The sequence below is a fragment of the Lolium rigidum genome, chromosome 3 (assembly GCF_022539505.1).
Source record: "Lolium rigidum isolate FL_2022 chromosome 3, APGP_CSIRO_Lrig_0.1, whole genome shotgun sequence".
In the NCBI taxonomy this organism is placed as follows: Eukaryota; Viridiplantae; Streptophyta; class Magnoliopsida; order Poales; family Poaceae; genus Lolium; species Lolium rigidum.
The window spans coordinates 19,323,060-19,343,944 of record NC_061510.1 but is presented as its reverse complement, the minus strand read 5'-3'; the positions used below and the strand labels follow the sequence as shown (position 1 = coordinate 19,343,944).

Here is a 20,885-nt window from a genome sequence, read left to right as displayed (position 1 = left end):
ACATTTATACTAAAGTAGCAAAACCATAGAACATTTGTAGCAAATGATTTATACTATTGTAACATCGTCAACTACTCGCTGGCGCAACACCGATGGCATCCCAGCTCCGGCTAGCATCAATATCACTCGCTTCTTGCGCCATCGTTGTGGGTTTGCAACACAATCGTTGAGCCTTTGGAGCAATACTAGTGACAGATTGCAGCTCCGTACCACAAGATTTGCATCTCCGTCGACCCACAACATTTGCATCTCCTCCCGACATCGTTTGCAGCACAGTTCGTATGCGTGTGCATGGGAGAAAGAGGAGGCACAGCCGGGAGCGGCCGTCGAGCGGCGCAGCAGCTACGGGACATCATGAGTCTTAAGGGCTCGAGGCGGAACCGCAGTGTGGGTCAATAGCGTCATGATGGTCGACATGGCTGCAAGATAAGCACCGCCTCTCTTCCTTTGCAGCTCTGTTGTCACCTATTGCTCGCGGCACAACAACCCTTCTTTATAGCTCCGCCACCAACCGCACGTAGCAGGGCGACCAAACATTTGCAGCTTCGTCGTTGACAGCATGCAGCGGGCGCAGTCCAACATTTGCAGCTCCGCCCTTGCCCAACACTCTGCAATGGTGCCCCCAGCTTGCAGCATCGACGTTGAACCTTTGTAGCTTCGACACATGCCTCTTGAAGCTTCGGTAATGGGCGGTTGTAGCGGCACCGACAATGTTGGCGGAGGAGATCGCGCGAGCAGCACGCCCCTAGCTGGGTGTTGGTGGTGGAGGAGCTCTGGAGACCTCGTTGGGCACACTGGCGCCGCTGATGGTAGAGGAGGTGCTGCAGCGCACCGGCGCCATGGACCTCCGTGTCCGTGGTGGTCCAAGTGTGTAGATCGGTGGTGGCCCCCTCGAGGCACAGGTCGGGTCAGTGGAGGTCAGCGGCGGCGCCCCGGGGCACATGGCAGCACGGTGGAGGTCTGGCGGAGGCCGGCAAAGTGGAGGTGGAGCGCGGGCTTTCGGCGAGGTGGAAGCGGAGGTACGTCGCCGCACTAAGATGCCCCGGCGCGCGGCGGCAGACGTCGAGGTAGAGGTGGAGGCGCGGCGGCGGACGTCGAGGTGGAGGTGGAGGTCGGCGCTACCGGCGAGGTGGAAGAGGAGGTCCGGCGATGGAGCTGCGTGGGGTACGACGATGGCGCTGCCTGCGACCGCTCTCAGTACTTTCCCTGGGCCGGGGTCATGTTCTGCGTTCGCGTTGACGAAGAGAAAAGGCAGGAGAAGATAAGAACGTGGCCCACCAATGCTGGACACGCGTCAAGTTTTGTGCGAACCGATCGATCGGATCGGACGAGTCACAACCCGGAGGTTGCGATCAGCGCAGCCTCCGGAGGATACGAAGCATTTTCCAAAACCGAAGCTACAAAACCCATCATGTATACATACACACCATATATCAATCAGTCTTGCCATGTTAACACTCAAGTTCACATACGTACATCGTTGTGGCAGTGGCACCCTTTGGAATCCTACAAAACCAAAACCACACCGTCCGACCGGCGGCACACGGCACACGCACGTACGTACAACGAGCCCACTACAGGTCAACACCGTGCTGCCAGGTCGCTCACCAGCTCCGCCACCAGTGCGTCCATAAGCAGCTCTCCCACCGCCACGCTAACCTCCCGCTCCTCCTCGCCGACGCACATCCACCGCCGCTCCCGGTCCATGTCCGCCAGCGCCGCCGGCCCGGCGAACAGCACGTCCTCCACGCCCCACCGCGTGCCGGCGCCCAGCAACCATTCCTTGGCCGCACGGACAAGCATAGACTCGTCGTGGTCGTCCGATGGCCTCACCGTGCCGACCACAGACCCCACCTTAGACGAGCGGAGCCGACCGAGGCCCTCGGCGAGGAAGTCGATCAGCAGCCGTTCCGCGGCAGCATCCGAAGTGGCCGCCGTGCCGTCGTCGTCCTTGAGGAGCCGCTCGAGGAGGCGGCAATGGAGGTGCTCGTCAGGCTCGCGCTCTCCATCATCGGCGCTCCGGCGCTGCCCATCGGTCGACAGTGCCGTCGACGTCGTCGCTGAAGGGCTGTCGTGGTCGGTAGATGACAGTGTCGTCGACGTCGTTTCTGACGACCTGGCGTGGTCAGGTTCGCACTCTTCATCATCGGCGCCCCGGTGGTGCTGCTCATCGGTCGACAGTGTCGTCGTCGAGGTCGTAGCTGACGATCTGTCGTGGTCGGTGCTAGCGCCGCTGGAGTCGGTCTGGGCCTGCGTGTCGCCCGACACCGACGACGACGGCCCGGAGTCGTCGGACGCGACGAACCGTGGCTCGAGGTCCACGGGGTCAACTGCTGCCTGCGCCAGGCCGTCCAGCCGTCGGATCTTGTGCAGCGGCAGCGGCTCGTGCGCCGAGCTCGACGTCGACCCTGCAGTTGCATCGACGAGGTTAAAATTCAACGGGCTGTGCATTGTTAAACTACAGATCGATTACATTATGCTACACACTGATCAGTACTAAAAAACTTGTCGATTTTGTTTACTGCACACGATGCCTATGGAAGAAGTACCGTGTGATCTGATCGATGGACACGACGGGACAATCGTCGCGATCAGATGCGACAGGTCAATCAGGATCTAGATTCCGCTGCTTCTAGCATGGCAATGCGTGATGGATCGATCGAGGACACTCGATGAATGCACGGAGGCGAAGGTCAATCGGGAGGTCCAAGGACAACCACCGTCCGGCACACCGAACGGAGAAAGGCTCGGAAAGCTCTGTCCGCAATGCGTCTGTCTGCCCGTGGTCCAGCGGCACACTCAACGGTTTCGATGGTGGCCTGGAAAATTGGTGCGGCTTTAATGGCCGCAGCGTCGTGTCCGAGCAGGAGACGTGAAGAGCGCCGTGGAGCTCCCGGCGTGGGACGCTTGCCAAGATTGATCGGGTGCCAATTTCGATTTCTAGATTTGATCTTTTGCAACACTCCTACTAGCTCTGTTTGTAAATAGAGTTTGAGATTTATCTAAATTTAGATGTATCTAGACGCTGTTTCAGATACATTTAAATTTATACAAAAATCAGACATCGATTTATAGACTATTTGGTGGAAGAATTTTAGCAGTACTCCCACTTTTCCAAAATAAGTTGTACATAATTTTTTGGTTGAAATTAAAAAATAAAGTTAACCAATCATATACTCCCTTCATTTTTATTTACCTTGTGTTTTGGCTTTAGTTAAAGCCAAATTTCATAAAATTTGATTAAATCTATAGGAAAAATATCAATATCTATAAAGACAAATGCATATAATATGAAAATCTACTTTATGACAATTCTAATACAATAGCTCTTACATTGTACATGTTGATATCTTTTACTAAATATTTGGCCAACCTTTATAATGTTATACTTTAAATAAAGCCAAAACCCAAGGTAATTGTGAACGGAGGGAGTAAGAACAAAAAGTAGCATCAATATTTATAATCTCCAACCAATATTGTTAGAACCGTCGTACTGTAATATATATACTTTCATATTGTGTGCATTTGGTGTTGTATTGTACTACATTAGTTCCTATATATAAGGCGCACTCACATTTTAAGATAATCTTGACTGAATAAATTGGACAGCAATATTCCGATTATATAGTGCATACTACCTTTATACCGGTATATTAGGATATTGCACACTTCTAAGAAAAAAATTATCCATTAATTTAGTAAAAAAATGAGATATATGCCATATAAAATATACCATTTGATTCATATTCAAAAGAAGTTTTCAATTATATAATTTTTATGATATATATCTTATATTTTGATGACCAAATTAGTAGTCAATTTGTTTTTTGAAATGTGTAATACTCTAATAAACCAGTATGGAGGTATACTGTGTAATGATACCAAGTTTATATACCAAATATTTCTTATATGGTTATAGATAAAATACGAAAAACGAGAGTGCCTTATTCATTGAAATAGAGGGAGTATATGTTCATATTTTTTATATCGTTAATAAAACTTCAAATTTTTGGCTTTGACCAAAACTATGGAAAAGAGAGAGTACTGCTCTCTCGTTCGCGAGAGAGCGTTCTTCTAGCTTGTCGTTAGTCAAAATTCTTTGAATTTGACAGGGAAAATGTAGCACGCAAAATTAATATCACCCAGGTTGTCTTAAAATGTAATTTCATAATCTATCAATTTGAAATCATATATGGTGTTTTTTGGCTAGTTAATTTCCACTTGGATTTGATCATTCGGATTAATCATTCTCAGAAATAAAAAGTTGTACACTCGGTCATGTATGTAATCTCGGAGCAGAATGCTTACGTTCGAGTTGGAGGTCGTGCTGGCACTGGAGGAAGGAAGGCGAGCAGGTGCCGGCGTCGCTGCGTTCGTCTCCGTCGTCCTCGTCGTGGAAGGGGAAATCCATGATGGATACCGGGCTGAGCTGCTGCTTGTCAACCATGGACTCCAGGCTGCCGCTGCCCACGGGGTCGCCGTCCAGCCCCTGCAGCGCATCATACACCATCGATCGATTAGCCACCTCATTGTTGTCAAATTAAAGAGTGAAAACGCTGTAAAAAACAAGAGCAGGTATCCGCGCTCTACTACAAAAACCGTTGTCGGCAGAAGGTGCCGATCGGTCATAATGCCAGAAAAAGAAACATACGGAAGCCATTTCGGATGGTTCGATACGATCCGCTCCTGGATCTGCATCTCTGAAGACGACCACGACGAAAGACAATTGCTCGCATGCGTGGAGACGGATCCAAGAAGATGACCAGACCACAGCACGTAATGTTGGCATTTTCCTCTTCGTCGCTGCTAACCGCGCGCTAGCTACGTGATCTATCGATCGATGGATCGATCAGGTCACCGTGCCATTAATGGCGGTGGTCACCGGCGGACGTAGCACCGGCATCGGACGGCTGTGCGTGCCACGCAGAACGTGGCCTGCCGTTCTCGGGGCAGCTGGCTGGCGCGCTACCTACCTGGTGCGCTCGATCGTGCCTGAACAGGAGGGTTGCTGCAACGGAAAAGTACGCTTCGTCTGCCATAGTTATGTGCTCCACGAGGTCACCTTGATGACGGGCTTTGCTTCGTTCAGCAGGAAACTTAATCACCAGGAGCGCGTAGGCAGGGCACACTAGTTAAATTCGTGACCCCATTTGAGGTTCACTTGAACCTGTGCCGCCGTACAACTCTCTTTACTCAACTCCCAGACGTGCCTGTAGGTCACTGATGACTTGGAATAACTATTCTCGTTACTCCTAAACTTAAAGGCCTTCTAGTGGTGGTGTATAGCGCTGTACTCATTAAGGCTCGTGATCGTTACGAATAATTAGCTAAAATTATTTTTTTGGCTCTGTTTGTTACGTGTTCGTAAGTGCTAACGACCTGCTCGTTAAGGTCATTAAAAAATTATTGGCTAATAAGTTACATATAGTATGTATCAGTGTTGTAACCAAGCCACAACATGATAGGGGTTGACGCGTATTAGCCAAACACACTAGCCGAGCATCAAGATTTGGCTAACCAAACCTAGCATCAGAATTTGGCTGGCAAACCAAGCTATGCATAGGCAGCACAACGGGCGTACATGCTTAGTTGTGCCTTTGGGTTTTGTTCATTTCAAACTTACCGGTTAGATGAGATCCTCAACTCAAAAGAAAGGTTACATAAACTCCGAGTTAATGAGCTGCTCCCGAGGCTCGCCGCTCGCTCGTTTAGCTTCTTAACAATAGCGAGCTAAGATTTACAAAAAAGATACCCCTCCGTCTCAGTTTACTAGTCTTTCATGTATCTCTAGGTCGTTAATTTGACCTATATAAATTATATAATACAAAAATTATATCATTAAAAAGTAGAACATCTAAACTTTCTAATGATATAATTTTTATAACATATAAATAATGCTTACTTGATCAAATTTATGACCTAGTGGTACGTGCACGCCTAATAAATTATGAGAGAGGGAGTACAATAGCTTACTACAATGAGCTGAGCTAAACGAATCAACCAAACTAGCGCTCAACTTACCGAGCTTTGAGGGCTCATTGAACTACAAAGAGCACCCAGCCACGGTAGAAAAGGCATTCCCATTTCTAGGGTACTGAATCGCAAAGCCACTTTTATGGGAAAAATACTACTGTGCGCACATAGGCCCACATGTCAGCGAGTTCCAACACTCGCCTTCTGTTGGTCCGTGGTCGATCACCCGAGTTGAGGACGGTAAGGCACAATCTTACTTAGAGTAGTCATCTCCATCACATCAAATCAAATCAAATTCAAAAAAAGAGCATATTTTGGGTTCACCGACAGAAAGATGCCATCCCGTCTCATCAATCTGCCTAGCTACTTCAAGGTTTACCATGGTACTACTATCATTTGGGTTTTCTTTTGGCTACCAAGGCATTGAAATTTGAGGGAAAATTGATTATTCGCAAATGCTAGAAAAAAATGTAAGCGTGGAGCACAAAGGAAGAAAAAAAGAAAGATTTTGCAGATTTGCCAGCGGCAGAGATGTGTTTTTTAAAGGAGATAGTGACGGAGATGTGTGCATTGTGCTCTTCCTACTGTTCTGATTTTGAAATGCAATACGAATAGAAAATTTTGGCCCGTCGCACCATGTAGTATGTGCATGGCGCGTATGGGCACAGCGATCGATCACCAAACTCTACTGTATTTATCGCCGCGCCAACCAACAAATAAATCGCGCGCAATGATTGAGCCGGGCATTTACTATAACGGGCGATGCAAGGGGCAACTAGTCAAACATGCAGAGTGATGGACAAGTGCTCACCGTGTGCCCGTCTCCGGCGGCGACGCCGTCGCTCGCGTCGTCGTTGGCACTCCCCGTGCAGGCCGAGGACGTCGACGGCGACGGCTTTTCGGACTCATCCGAGGCGCCGGACTGCAGCTCCTCCGGTTGAACGAGAGGGTCGCTGACTTCTGCAACAGACTCCGAGCATTGGGACGCGGAGCAGCTGCTGACGACGGGCGACGGGAGCCCGAGCGAGTCCCGCTCGTCGCCGCCGCTCCAACCGTACTCGTCGTCGTCGTCGTCGTCCCCGCGGTGGCGTCTCCAGAAGACGAGCCGCCGCGAGAGGCTCCTGGTGAGGCGCGACACGGTGGCCAGCGACCCGGGGCTCCTGGGGAAGAGGATGGAGGACAGCGTCCGCGACGGGCTCCGGCGGAGGTCGGACTCGATCAGCAGCTGCACGGGCGCCTCCTTCGCCTGCAGTGCTTTGCCGTCGTCGACTTGCCGGGGGAGGCGGCGCGGGTAGGAGCGGAAGCCGTCGCTGCAGCTGGACTCGCACTTGAGCTCCAGCAGGTCCCGCAGCGTCATCAGCGGCGCCGCTGACCCCATTGCTCAGGTCGCCAGGCAGCAGGAGCTAGCGTGCTGGAAAGAACTCAGTGCCGGCGGCGAGTGGCGCGCGTCCGTGGGAAATGCATGTGGGGGTCGTGCTCGTGCCAGTCAGCTAGGTTTTATGCCTGGGCTGGAGTGATGTGGAGGTGGGCGGCGCGCGGGAGGGAGGTGGCGGCTGCCGGCGGCCGCTGGGGCAGGTGGACGGCTCGCGGGGGTGGGGAGGTCAGCTTAAGTAGTGCAGTGGAAGTGGATGCACGCAGCGGGCATTTCAGCTGTTTCGCCAGGATGGATCTTTCTCCTCCGCTCTGCTGTACGTACGTGGTCACCAACTCGCTCGCTCGCTCGCCGGTTAGTGAGTCATCATCAGTCACGCTCGGCGATTACTGTAGACAGTGAGCAGCACAGCCACTGATCAACGAGTGTTCCGTGGCCAAGTACCGGATTATTACTTCCAAACGGTAGCTACAGTGTCAACAACACATGCTTGATTTCCATGTTCCTGAATATATAGTACTGGTATCAAAAATAATGTGCACGGTGTCGGTGCGGTGTGGTGTGGTTTCGTGACTATAGTACCAGCAGGCACGGCCGGACATAATTTCTGAGAAGAATGTGTGGTAGTTGCAACATACTTTGTCTAGTAATAAGATTACGGAGTAGTGTAGTGGGTTGCATACTGTATAGATCATCTGAAAACAATAGTAATACTGTAGAGATTAGTCAAGCAAAACTTTTGTCCCCTTCGACGAGTACTGCTGTTTGGTTGCGGGTCAGTTGCAAAAATAGAAAATTCTGTTGAAACTCAAAAAGCAAGAATACTAGACAAAGTAAACTACTACAATGTTGCAACTGTAGTAGCTTGAGCTTCTTTCTAGTGTTTCAAGTAGTGCTACTCCTACTTCTCATGGTACACGACAAGTTAATTTCTAGGGTATTGATTTGGTATGTTGTCAACAAACCTTAATATCTACTTGCTTGCCCACCAGCTACAAGTCACGGCCGTTTATTTAATCGGTATTGCAATAGCTCTGTGGTTAGGTATGGCTTACTTTTCTTACAGAAACAACTATTCATTTGTAGCTAAAAACTTATGTTTCATTTCGAGGAAGCAAATATTGTTCCAAAAAAGCAGAATTGTTCTTTCTATATTTTGTTCCAACCCGAAAAATAAAAAGAGCAAAAATTGGAATTGATCTAAAATGGTAACTTGTTCTTGACTAGATCCACTCGAAGGCACTTCGGTAGATTTTGTTCTCCATCTTCAATGAAAGAATATCAATCCTATATGATCACGTCGTTAGGATATTCTTCAATACTACTAACAAAGGCCCAAAAGTGTAGCTACCAGCTGGTTATTTGTACACACAATATGGTCTAATATTCTTAAAAATTTTGATGGTACCATTTTGAAATTGTTTTCTTGGTAGGTGCTTTGCAAAAAAAAAAACATTATAGACACTTAGAAATAAATAAAGGATTTTTGTGCAAAGATAATTTAAAACCCTAACATCAACATTCCCTTCCATCCCAATATGCACTCATATGCATAATATTTGGTCATTTGAACAAACTATGCCATGATTTTAGTCATGACCTAGCTCATTTGCTTTCAAAAGCCCTAAAACTTTGTACATGGTAGGTCATTTGAACAAACTATGCCATGAATATTTGATAAACTCAAGTTTGTTATTTTTCCTAGCAACTATAGTTCACATAAGATGACACGGTGCGAAGGTTTGAATTTTTTAAATTACTTGTGCCTGATTTGAAATGTGGACAAAGCGGTGGGCATGAACTTTGTAACCTAGCTAGGGGTTGAATCTTGCATAACTTTTTATGTATCTATGATGAAACAAATGGTTGGGAACCTAAAAATAATATTTTGAAAAGAATCATGAGAAAACTATCAAGCACATGTAGTTCAAAATGGCTCCCCTTCCACCTGAATCGACCACTATTTGTCCTTTTTATGAGAGGTACCTAGAAATATTTTGAGAGGCAACCAGTTGATTATTTGTACACACAATATGTTCTAGTATTCTTTAAATTTTGGATGGTACAATTTTGAAATTGTTTTTTAGTATGTGCTTAAGGAAAAAACCATTATTGATACTTAGAAAATAAAAATGGATTTTTTGTGCAAAGACAATTCAAAACCCAAACCTAAACATTCATTGTCATCCCAAGATCCACACATATGCATAATCACTGTTCAAAAAATCGGCCGAGATACCGATTTATCGACCGATTTATCGTGAATCGGGTGGTAACCGATAAGATTTTCGCGTATCCTTTGATTTATCGTCGGCATCGATATTTTTGCTGATTTTCTGTCTGATGGCCGATATTTCGTCCAATTTTTGGTCTGATAGACGATATTGCGGCTGATTTTTAGTGAAATTTCGCTGAAATTAGGTCTCGCAGTCGATACTTTCGTCCTATAGTCTGCGCATTAGCCATTTTTATTAATTCGAATGCAAGGAATCAAGGTAATTCTTGTGTTCAATGCTCCAATATTATTTTTACATAGCATATTATAGAAAGTTTAGTGCCAACCATTAGGATTTACAAAAATAAGCCGATAAATGGCCGACCGATAAAATCTATTAATCAGCCGATAACCGATTAATCTTCAATTTGAGGCCGACCGATAGGTTACGATTAACAATTTCTTGAACATTGTGCATAATATGGGTTCATTTGAACGAACTATGCCATGATTTTAGTCATGACATTGATCATTTGGTTCGAAAGCCATTAAATTTCATAAATGGTAGGGCATTTCTAATAAGGCTGTTCTAGAATATTTGGGATACTTAAGTTTGTTATGTTTCCTAGAAACTAGGTCACATAAGATGACATAATGCAAAGGCTTTATATTTTTGATTTTTTGAATTACTTGTGCTTGATTTAAAATGTTACCAAAATGGTGGGCTTTAACTTTTGACCTAGGGGTTGAATCTTGCTGAACTTTTATGTATCTATGATGAAATAAATAGTTGGGAACCCAAAAATATCTTTTCAAATAAATCATGAGCAAACTATCAAGCACCACATGTAGATTAAAATGCCCCTTCCAACTTAATCAACCACTATTTGCCCTTTTGGTGAGAGGTACCTAGACATATTTTAAGATGCAATCAGTTGGATATTTATACACATGATGTGTTCCAGTATTCTTGAAAATTTGGATGGTCGAATTTTGGAATTGTTTTTTTTTGTAGGGGCTTCACAAACAAACCCATTACAGACACTTAAAAATAAACAATGGATTTTTTGTGCAAAGACAATTCAAAACCCCAACATCAACATTTCTTGGCACCCCAAGATACACACATACACATAAATGGAGTCATTTGAACAAACTATGTCATGATTTTGGTAGCGGGAGTCTATCAGTATATCATGTTATGTTAGGCCATATGCATGATATTATTCTTTATAAAACAAAACCTTTATATTGTTTTGTTCTAGCTATGCCGATGGCCGAGCTGTGTCGATGGTAGCCCTCGGCATTGCACCATCTACACCTACGGCCAGGCTATGCCGGCGGTGGCCACCGGCTTAGATCTCGCTATGCCGACGGGGCAGTAGCCATCTAGAACCTACGTCGACGGCCTGGACAAATGGCTGTCGGCATAGCTATTGGCCGTCGGCATCTCAACGTTTCCTGTAGTGATCGGGGTACGGAGTATGGTTTATGTATGTGCATCGCAATGATGAATTTGTTTTTCGGTCATCACAAAAGTCCTCATCCACGGATTAAATTTCTCAATTAATTTCCAAGTACTATATAAATGTACCCGCAAAAAAAGTACTATATAAATGTGGCTTTAATATGCTGACAACAACGAGCACATACGACCATAACCCTATAGGCATAGCTAGGCAGCTATACCACTTCATGAGTAGTATACATTGATTCGTTCGGACAATCATGCGGGATCGGGCTTTTCTCGCGTTGTACGTGCTCTCCTCATCGAGCCATATATACGACCTTCGTTCCAGTGCGTGCGTGTCAAAATAGTCAAGCGAGTACCGCGCTGCAATTTACTCTGAAAATGAAGAGGGGTCACATGTACCTGATCAATTGTTTTTGACAACTCATTCGCTTTATTCGTGTATATGTGCAGTACGTAGGTAATATAGCTTATTTTCTTGGGCGTACGTACGTCGTATAGTTACTGAACTTTATGTTTGTGCTCGGGCTACACCACGCCATTTTGTCCCCCCTCCCCCTCCGCGATTAAAATCTACCGGACCAAGGTGGTAAAGTGTACTGCAGCCTAGCGTTGACGAACCTGTGAAGCTTAATTCGGCGCTGTTTCCCGGACGGGTCTCGGTTCGTCGCCGTGAGATTCGTTTTGTCACCAGGTAAAATATGCGTACGGAGGCACACGCGTAGGGGATTACACACAGGTAGTCTCCGTTCTCGGATTGTTAATTTGAGTAGTTGTAGCGCTTTGGGAGCAGGAGTGTCAAGTTCTGACTCCAGCTAGCTCTGTCATAAAACAAACGTCAGATAAACCTTGATATGGGAAGCTCTGGACGACTGACACCGAATAAATTTCGAGTGTCTCTAGAGACTAGTAAATTGCAAGTTGCCAGCGTGTCGATGCCTACAAAATGCAAGTGTAGGATTGTATCATGTCTCACAATTGATACAAAACTGTTTGGGGTACAAGGGATATAAATAGTAGAGCCAACCGACTAAGCCTAAAACCCTAGCTTGCGTTACAAGTCTAGCTTAACCGAAACATATAATCTAACATCCCCGCAGTGTCAACGTGGGGTTCAATCACGTTGAGACTGAAACGAATGTCATGAAACGGCTGTGTCGGTAGTCCCTTGGTAAAGATGTCGGCGAACTGCGCTGTAGTGGGAACATGAAGAACTCGAACTTGGCCCAAAGCAACTTTCTCCCTGACGAAGTGAATATCTATCTCAATATGCTTTGTCCTCCGATGCTGAACTGGATTGCTGGACATGTAAACCGCTGAAATATTATCACAATAAACAATAGTGGCCTGCTGGATGGGACGATGAAGTTCAGCCAACAACTGCCGTAGCCAAACTGTCTCAAGCAATCGCATGTGCAACAGCTCGATACTCAGCTCGCAGACGAGCGTGAAACCGTAACCTGTCGCTTAGAAGACCATGAAAGCAAATTGTTACCCATAAAAACACAGTATCCGGATGTGGACCGACGAGTGTCGGGGCATCCAGACCAGTCCGCATCAGAGTATGCTGTCAAACTAGAAGGGGAAGTGGTGTTTATGTGAAGACCATAATCTAATGTTCCTTTTAGATATCTAAGAGTGCGTTTCATGTGATTGTAGTGAGGAACTCGTGGATCATGCATATATAGGCAGACTTGTTGAACAGAATAAGATATTTCTGGGCGTGTTAGAGTAAGGTATTGTAGTGCACCCGCAATGCTACGGTAGAGAGTTGGGTACTGAGAATGGTTCGCCATCAGCGAGAGAGTTTGGCGCTAGTGTCAACGGGTGTACGAGCAGGCTGACGATCAATCATGCCTAGCGCGGTTGAGAAGATCTAGAATGTACTGACGTTGGGAAAGAAAAAGACCATTAGAGTCACGTGTAATGGTGATGCCAAGAAAATGATGAAGCACACCAAGATCGGTCATAGAGAATTCAGAGTTAAGCGAGTGTAATAATATGATCAAGAAAAGTCTTAGTGGAAGCGAGTGAGAATGATATCATCAACATAAAGAAGAAGATAAGCTGTGTGTGTGGAAGTGTGATAGACAAAAGGAGAGGTGTCGGTGAGAGAGGGAGTGAAACCGATTGTTTGAATGTAAGTTGAAAAACGTTGGAACCAAGCCCTAGGAGCTTGTTTGAGACCATAAAGAGATTTTTGAAGGAGACAAACATGATCGGGAGCAGAGGAGTCTTCGAAGCCTAAAGGTTGTTGACAATAAACAGTTTCTTGGAGAGCACCATGAAGAAAGGCATTTTTGACATCGAGTTGGTGAATGGGCCAAGAAGAGGAAGTGGCGATGCTAAGAACAGGTGCGAATAGTGCTAGGCTTGACAACAGGAGAGAAGGTCTCGTCGTAGTCGATGCCGTGCTGCTTGAGAGAAACCACGACAAACCCAGCGAGCCTTGTAGCGAGAGAGAGTTCCGTCGGAGAGAAATTTTTGGCGGAAAACCCATTTGCCGGAAACAATATTTGCACCGAACAGGGCGAGGAACAAGGCGCCATGTATCATTGTGAATGAGAGCGAGAAAACTCATCACGCATAGCGGCAGCCCAGTTAGGATCGAGAAGAGCACTTTTGTAGGTTTTAGGGATGGGGGAGATTGGAGAAGTGGTGGCATGAAGATTGAGACGCGGCCCTTTTGGAACGTGAAATCCCGTTTTGCCCCGAGTGCGCATTGGGTGATCATTTGTGGGAGCTTGGGTAGGAACAGCATGGGGTGGTAGAGGTGGAGTGGGATGATCAACGACGTCAGGCGCAGCGAATGAGTCAGACGTCAAAGATGGTGGAATAGGTGGAGAAGGAGCGGCGGGGGAGATAGGTGTATCGGGTGGAGCTGCGGACGCGGCAGAGGAAGCAGCCGACCCTGCTGTCGCGGCAGTGGAGTCGGCTGAAGGGTCTGCCGCGGCAGGCGAGGAGGGCATTGGGGTGGCGGTAGGAGCGAGGTAGTGGTGAGGAAACCTAGCGGGGTGAGCTATGGGATGATGTAGGGTAGGCGATGGGTCAATGGGAGTTTGGGAGGATGTCCGTGTGGAGAAAGGGAAGATATGCTCGGAAAAAGTAACGTGCCGAGAGATGTGGACGCGGCCGGAGACGAGATCCAGGCAGCGATAACCCTTGTGTTCATCGGAGTATCCTAGAAAGACACGAGGGAATGGAGCGAGGTGATAGTTTGTTGATGGAGATGGCGGCGGTGTTTGGAAAACAAAGACAGCCAAAGACGCGAAGTTCGAGTAGTTGGGATGACTAAGGTAAAGAGAGTAGAATGGTGTAGAGTTTGTGTTGGACTTGTGAGGCCGAATGTTAAGTAAGTAGGTGGCTGTGCGTAAGGCTTCGGCCCAGAATTTTGGTGGCATTGAGGAGTGGATTAAAAGGGTGCGAATGATGTCGTTTATTGTGCGAAGCGAGCGTTCGCCTTGCCGTTTTGAGGTGAAGTGTATGGGCATGAAAATCGGAGAAGAATGCCATGTTGAAGAAAGAAGTTTCGGTTTTGAAAGTTATCAAATTCTTTGCCGTTGTCACATTGGATAAATTTAATGGGAAGAAAGAAGTGTGTGGCGACATATTTGTGAAAGTTTAGGAAAATGGTGTGTACGTCCGATTTGTTGCGTAAAGGAAAAGTCCGAGACAAAGTGTGTGAAATCGTCTAGAACGACTAGATAATATTTAAAGCCAGAGACACTAGTATGGGGAGATGTCCATAAATCGCAGTGCAAAAGTTCAAAAGGAAAGGTACTAGCAGTAGTAGAGGAACTAAAGGGTAAGCGAACATGTTTTCCTTGCTGACAAGAGGGACACATGGAGGTATTATGACTATCCTTATTACAATGTATTGAAAATTCGCTAAGTATAGAAGACAAAGTAGCATTGTGGGGGTGGCCGAGACGGTGATGCCAGAGGTCGACGGACGCCGCCATGGAGGTTGGTGGGTCGTGGGTGGCGGCGCCATGGAGAGTGTAGAGGTCGCCGGAGCTATTGAACCGAGCGATCTCCGCTTTGGTCTGGTAGTCCTTCACAAATAAACCAAACGGATCAAATTCCATAGAAACAAGATTGTCACGGGTGAACTGACGAACAGAAATTAAGTTTTTGATTAGCGCGGGTGCAATAAGGACATCACGTAGGAGGAGTTGTTTGGTGGGTGTAGGTATGGTGGTTTGGCCGGTGCAATATATAGGTATAGTAGTGCCGTTTCCTAGGACTGGATGAAAGTGGTGTGGTGGAAAAATTTGACAGCATATTACTAGAAGCAGACATGTGACTAGAAGCATCGGAATCGAAAATCCAGTCCATACCTGAGTTTCCCTGGGCAGCGAAGTTGTTCATGGCCTGCAAGAACGCAGATTGGTCCCGGCTCGGTGAAGGAGCGAGAGGTCGGTTGATGCAGCGAGGCGAGTTGGAAGCGAGCGGCATGAGGACAGGTGAAGGCTGAAACATGCGGGGGTGCTGATATGGCATGTATGGCATCCCCGTCGTGGTAGGCCGGGGCGGCGTGGTAGGCGTTCGGCGGGGCGCGCTGGCCGAGGAGTCCGGGAGAACCGGTGTGGGGCGAAGACCCGGCGCCCGAGCACCCGTGTAGGCCGGAGGAGCGCCGATCGGAGAGGGGGCCGCCCGGGGCATGGACCAAGCCTCGAACCATGCCGGTCCGGGGATCATGAGGAGGGTGCCGGGTAGGCGGCGCGGCGAGTGCGGGCGCGAGGCGTCGGTGCCGCCGGTGGCGGGCGCCAAGTGGGAGGAGCGGCGGCGCGGCGGCGCGGGCGTAGAGGCGGGCGGTGGGTGGCGGATCGCGGCGGCCGGTACATCGGATTCTTGCCCTTGTAGTTGGGGCCGGGACGCCGGCCGGGGGGAGGCTGCCGGCCGAGGCTGGAAACGGTGCCGGGGGTCTCCGCCGCGGCGGTGGGCTGGCTCGTCGAGCCTGCTGGTGCGGGAGTAGGCGGCGAGGGCGGCCGGGTGGAGGCGGCGAAGACGTGAGGCCGCGCCTCCCGCCGTGTGAGGTCATCATCGGCGTTCTGCAGCAGGGACCGAATCTCCTTGAAGGAAGGGCGAGGCTGCATGAAGGGAATCATGGCCGCTTGAGGCTTGAACCGGTCGTCGAGCCCTTGGAGAAGGATGTTGATAAGCTGGCGATCAGGCATAGGATCGCCTAGTTCGCGGAGCTCATCCGCCATCGTGCTGGATGCGGCCGACGGTAGACGCCGAGCGAGGAGTCCCCCGAGGGGTGTTGCGGATCGCGGAGTGGAGGTTGTTGATCCGGGCGTCGGCGTTGTCTGGAAGAGGCCGGCGCGGGGACGCCCAGAGGGTGGTGGCGGTGGCGGCCTCACGGAAAACGAGATTGAAAATCTCCGTGGACACGCGTGTGTAGATCCATTGGATGATGGCGAGATCATCTGTGGTCCAGCGAGCGTCGTCAGGACGAGGGGCGGCGTCGGCGGCGATGTGGTGATGGAGGTTGCAGCGCCCGAGGTGAACCTCAAAGAGGTGGCGCCAATGGTAGTAGTTGTGTTGGGCAAGATCTAAAGTAATAGGTATGAAGGGGGTGACATCGGCTATGGTGTCTGCGTAGGAGAGAGGAGTAGCCGTGGGAGGGGTAGAAGAGGCCTTGGCGGCGGCGGCCTTGGCCTGCTGGTCGAAGTAACCAGGCGGCGGCGGCGGCGGCTTAGGCGGCGGCGCCATAGGTCAGGATCGATTAGTCTGATACCATGTAGGATTGTATTATGTCTCACAATTGATACAAAACTGTTTGGGGTACAAGGGATATAAATAGTAGAGCCAACCGACTAAGCCTAAAACAATAGCTTGCGTTACAAGTCTAGCTTAACCGAAACATATAATCTAACAGCAAGAAAAGAGGATGGCAGAGGCATTGAGGCAATCCCTTTGAGAGTATTGTGCTATCATTAAATAGGAATTAAAAAAGAGTTGACTATATACAACTTTTGGGTGCATCATAAAATCATTGAAAGAATAATGAGTGGCCGATCTTATACTAAATTTACAATTATAGTAGTAAACTATAAGCATTCATGCAACTAAATAGGTGTTTGGCTGAGTGATACGTCTCCAACGTATCCATAATTTCTGATGTTTCATGCTTGTTTTATGACAATACTTACATGTTTTGCTTGCACTTTATAATATTTTTATGCATTTTCCGGAACTAACCTATTAACGAGATGCCGAAGGGCCAGTTCTTTGTTTTACGTTGTTTTTTGGTTCCAGAAAGGCTGTTCGGGCAATATTCTCGGAATTCGACGAAACAAAGACTCAACATCTTATTTTTCCCGGAACCTTCCAGAAAGTCAAAGGGGGACCAGAGGGGAGCCCTGGGGGCCCCACACGTGTGGTCGGCGTGGCCCAAGGGGGGGCGCGCCGCCCTACTGTGGGGAGGCCCCGTGGCCCCTCCGACTCCGTCTCTTCGCCTATTTAAGCCCTTTCGACCTAAAAACTCGACACCGATTGACGAAACTCCAGAAAGACTCCAGGGGCGCCGCCACCATCGCGAAACTCCAATTCGGGGGACAGAAGTCTCCGTTCCGGCACCCTGCGGGACGGGGAAGTGCCCCGGAAGCCATCTCCATCAACGCCATAGCCTCCATCATGCTCCAGTGAGTAGTTCCCCCATGGACTACGGGTTCTAGCTAGTAGCTAGTTGGTATTCTCTCCCCCATGTACTTCAATACAATGATCTCATGAGCTGCCTTACATGATTGAGATTTATCTGATGTAATCGGTGTTGTGTTTGTTGGGATCCGATGGATTGTTACATTATGATTAGTCTATCTATAAAGTTTGTGAAGTTATTGTTGCTGCAATCTTGTTGTGATTAATGCTTGTCACTAGGGCCCGAGTGGCATGATCTTAGATTTAAGCTCTATACTTATTACTTAGATTGTATCTACAAGTTGTATGCACATGTCTATGTCCGGAACCAAATGTCCCAAAGTGACAGAAATTGGGACAACTGGAGGGAAAAGCTTAGGTATGAGGATCACATGTTTTCACGGAGTGTTAATGCTTTGCTCCGGTGCTCTATTAAAAGGAGTACCTTAATTTCCAGTAGATTCCCTAGAGGCCCGGCCGCCACCGGCTGGTAGGACAAAAGATGTTGTACAAGTTTCTCATTGCGAGCACGTACGACTATATATGGAAAACATGCCTACATGATTAATAATCTTGATGTTACTGTCTTAATGCTATTTCAATCCTATCAATTGCCCAACTGTAATTTGTTCACCCGACACTTGTTATTGGAGAGTTACCACTAGTGAAGATAGCTGGGAACCCCGGTCCATCTTTCATCATCATATACTCGTTCTACATGTCATTAGAAGTAGTATCAACTATTTTCTCGTGCCATTGCTCCTGTGTTACTATTACTGCTGCTGTGTTACTGTTACTATTGCTCTCATATCACTGCTACTTTCACATCACCCCTATTACTAGTGCTTTTCCAGTGCGAGTTGAATTGACAACTCGGTTGTTAAGGCTTATAAGTATTCTTTACCTCCCCTTGTGTCGAATCAATAAATTTGGGTTTTACTTCCCTCGAAGACTCGTTGCGATCCCCTATACTTGTGGGTCATCAAGACTATTTTCTGGCGCCGTTGCCGGGGAGGCATAGCTCTACTCATAAGTTCACCTGGGGAGTACACTCTACCTCTCTCTCTCTGTTTTTGTTTTATTTTATTTTGTTTTGCTTCACTACAAGAAAAGTTCTGATAGACAACGTCTCAAAATCGTCCGCTAAGGGGTATTTTTCGTCGCCTATGGACCTAACCCGGCGATATGGGTTCTGTTGTGGAAACCGCGTCAGGCAAAGTCCTACGACGATTTTTTAGGTCCGTCGCGCTTGGCCGCCCTTCCGCCAACTTGTTATTGGAGAATTTACCACTGATGTGAATGGTGGGAACCCGGTCCATCTTTCATCATCATGTGTGTTCTCTGTCGTTCAGAAGTAGTATCAACTGTCTTGGTGCCATTGCTCTGGTACAGCTAACATGCTTTATTATTCTTTGTTACTACGCTCTCATATCATATACTTTTCACATCACCACAACCATAGTCTTTTCAAGGTTTTCAGTTGAATTATTAGCAGCTCTGGTTGTTAGGAAACATAAGTATTCTTTACCTCTCCTTGTGTGAATCAATAAATTTGCAGGTTTTCACTTCTCAGTGCGATCCCTATACTTGCCGTTATCAGGAGCTATTTTTATAGCTTTGGGTGTAAAGTGGGCATGTCTACTCATAAGTTCACTGGGAGTGCACTCTACCACTATAACATTGTTTGTTTTTTGCTTAGTTTACTTTTTGCTCTTAGTTTCTTAGTTTATTTCTGTCTAGTATTATTTTTTCTTAGTTTACTTTTGCCTAGTTACTTTTAATATTGTTTTATTTGTCTCGCTGCCTGCCCAAAAATCCATAAAAATTTGAAAAACAAAAAATTAAAAACACTCTTTATTATGGGAGAACCAACAACCTACTTAGACTTATAGAATATTATAATTGTTATGAGAAGATCAAAACTGGTAAATAATGAGTGCTATGATAGAAAAATTGAATACAATTACTAAAATCTTGCTTAAACATGTAAATCTCAGCGTGCTTCACTCTCAACCAGGATACTAAACATCTTAAATTTCAATGTAGAAAGCACAAGTGAAATTTTTTATTAAGAACTATAATGGTGCTATAACTACGACATAGGTTGAAGGTAGAACAATTTGTCTTGTTGCAAGACCTCCGGATAGAATCCTTCTACATGAATTTGAAATTATGAAACTTGTGTTGTTTGTGAGGCCTTGAATTATGTCTCTCTTAATTCATGATTCTCGATGAAATCCTTATATCCTTGATTGTAAAGAAGACACATTAATGCAAGAACTGTACTCCAATTTAGAGAACTGGAAGAAGAAATTGATGAACACGAAAGCTCATTGGATGAAAAAGAGAGGTCGATGGGCCTGAAGGCATATTCTGGAGGAAGAAGAAGGCGGCGAACGAGAAGAATGGATTAGCTACTGGCAACAACTAATGAAGGTAACTCTTTATCTCTTTATTCTTCATTTCGCTCATTAACTTCAAGAAAAGGTTAAATATTATGTTTCTGTGATTATAAATATTCTATGAGTAATGTGAGAACAATTATACTCTTTGTTATATGATAATCCATGCTACTTTGATAAATCTTATGATAATGTTTTTTATTTTTGTGCTGATACGGGAAATGCAGCATTTTACTAAAGAATTTTATTTGGCAAATGTCTATGATAAAGCTCTGGATAGTGGGCCTGTTGCCAGTAATATCATTTATACTACTATTGAAAATGGATTTGAAGTGGCTGCTGGAGTCCTGTCTTAAGTTGATCAACTACCTTGTCATGTTATTAATAAAAATAAGTTTTGAAGTTTTAGTTATATTCTTGTTTTAATCAGTGTTTTGATCTTGAAAATATCTGTATAGTAGCTATGATTTATTCTTTAAGCCTACTAGAAATTAGCCACAGAAGAAATGGATGCTACGAAAATTTCTTGATACTCATACCTCTCTATGTGTGTAATTGAAATACATATTTATCTTCTTATACTTATCAACTGTTCTGCCGTTGTTGTGTACAGATTCCTTTACAGAAGCATGTTAGCTTAAATGTGTTTAGTTTGCCTCTGTTACTCTCTTTATAGGAATACTATTTCATACAGTGCATCATTAAAGCTGAATATCTTAATAAGCTTTATAAAGAAAAATTTCTGCAGAAGATAACCCATGTGTTATTTTATCTGATTACTTTATTTTATATTTGTGTCTTGAAGTT

At 46.4% G+C, this 20,885-nt stretch overlaps 1 protein-coding gene across 1 annotated transcript; it reads right to left on the bottom strand.

The window, feature by feature from the left end:
- Positions 1-1,442: 1,442 nt before the first annotated feature.
- On the bottom strand, positions 1,443-7,353 carry LOC124694461 (dentin sialophosphoprotein-like). The gene is made up of 3 exons (XM_047227444.1): positions 6,785-7,353; positions 4,309-4,489; positions 1,443-2,408 (listed from the first exon to the last, which is right to left on the bottom strand). The coding sequence occupies exons 1-3, from the start codon at positions 7,349-7,351 to the stop codon at positions 1,582-1,584; spliced, it is 1,575 nt and encodes a 524-aa protein (XP_047083400.1). The 5' UTR covers positions 7,352-7,353; the 3' UTR covers positions 1,443-1,581.
- Positions 7,354-20,885: the final 13,532 nt, after the last annotated feature.

Excerpts from the sequence above, each read along its gene's own strand:
- LOC124694461 (XM_047227444.1), bottom strand. The coding sequence starts at position 7,351 with ATGGGGTCAGCGGCGCCGCTGATGACGCTGCGGGACCTGCTGGAGCTC. Across the intron at positions 4,490-6,784 it reads CCGCCGGAGACGGGCACACG|GGGCTGGACGGCGACCCCGT; the intron begins GTGAGCACTTGT and ends GATGCGCTGCAG. Across the intron at positions 2,409-4,308 it reads GCACGACCTCCAACTCGAAC|GGTCGACGTCGAGCTCGGCG; the intron begins GTAAGCATTCTG and ends ATGCAACTGCAG.